The sequence below is a fragment of the Nestor notabilis genome, unplaced genomic scaffold (genome assembly GCF_000696875.1).
Source record: "Nestor notabilis isolate BGI_N333 unplaced genomic scaffold, ASM69687v1 scaffold18012, whole genome shotgun sequence".
Classification (NCBI taxonomy): domain Eukaryota; kingdom Metazoa; phylum Chordata; class Aves; order Psittaciformes; family Psittacidae; genus Nestor; species Nestor notabilis.
Genome location: NW_009918067.1, coordinates 1,854 through 2,528, shown reverse-complemented (window position 1 = coordinate 2,528; position 675 = coordinate 1,854). Strand labels below are relative to the sequence as shown.

Here is a 675-nt window from a genome sequence, read left to right as displayed (position 1 = left end):
GGTCCTCCCTGCTTGATCCCTCGAGCCGAGGCTGCAACACCGACTCCAATGAGGCCGTCACTTCCCAGGACACTGGCTTGCCAGCTTGCAGTGCATGGATCACCACCTGGCAGCGCAGGGGCAGGCCAGCATCACCCAGGCCAGGCTCCCCCGGCTCAGGCACTGGTTGGGCACTGAAGAGGTAGGAGGGCTCCACCAGCATGTCCCAGTCCAGGTGGGTGGGAGAGAGGAGGTTATCTGGGAACAGCCAGACATGGGCTCAGCAAGGCAGAGCCACTCGGCTCCATCCCCTCCACTCTCTTCCCCCAGAGCCAGCACACACTTGATTCCACTGTGCGGGGTCCCAGCTCGTCCAGCTGCCCCTCCAGGGACTGGTTCCTCTTCTGCGACACCTTCTCCAAGGCCCGGTAGAGCCGGTGTGCATCCAGCTCCCCATGTGGCGAGGAGAAGCTGCGGCTGGCCAGGGCAGCACGTGCCAGCACCTTCTTCCGCCGTGCCAGCTCCTCCATGCTCAGGGCCATCATTACCTGTGGTGGGGGCAAGGCTGACGGCCAGCCCGGCAAAGGCACCAGCACAGAGCCCAGACCGTGCCAAGATGTGATAGGGCACCTGCGGCCCTGGCCAGCTGCTGGCTGGGGCCACTGGCTCGCGCCCCCACCCCCCCCCCCACCAACA

At 65.8% G+C, this 675-nt stretch overlaps 1 protein-coding gene across 1 annotated transcript in view; it reads right to left on the bottom strand.

The window, feature by feature from the left end:
- LOC104401828 (von Willebrand factor A domain-containing protein 5B2-like) overlaps window positions 1–675 on the bottom strand; it is a gene marked incomplete at its 5' end in the record, with an annotated part of 4,618 nt that overhangs the window by 2,176 nt on the left and 1,767 nt on the right. The window contains 2 exons of the mRNA XM_010009530.1: window positions 13–237; window positions 323–527. Of these exons, the coding sequence (XP_010007832.1) occupies window positions 13–237; window positions 323–527 (430 nt within the window). The remainder of the gene's footprint in view (window positions 1–12; window positions 238–322; window positions 528–675) is intronic.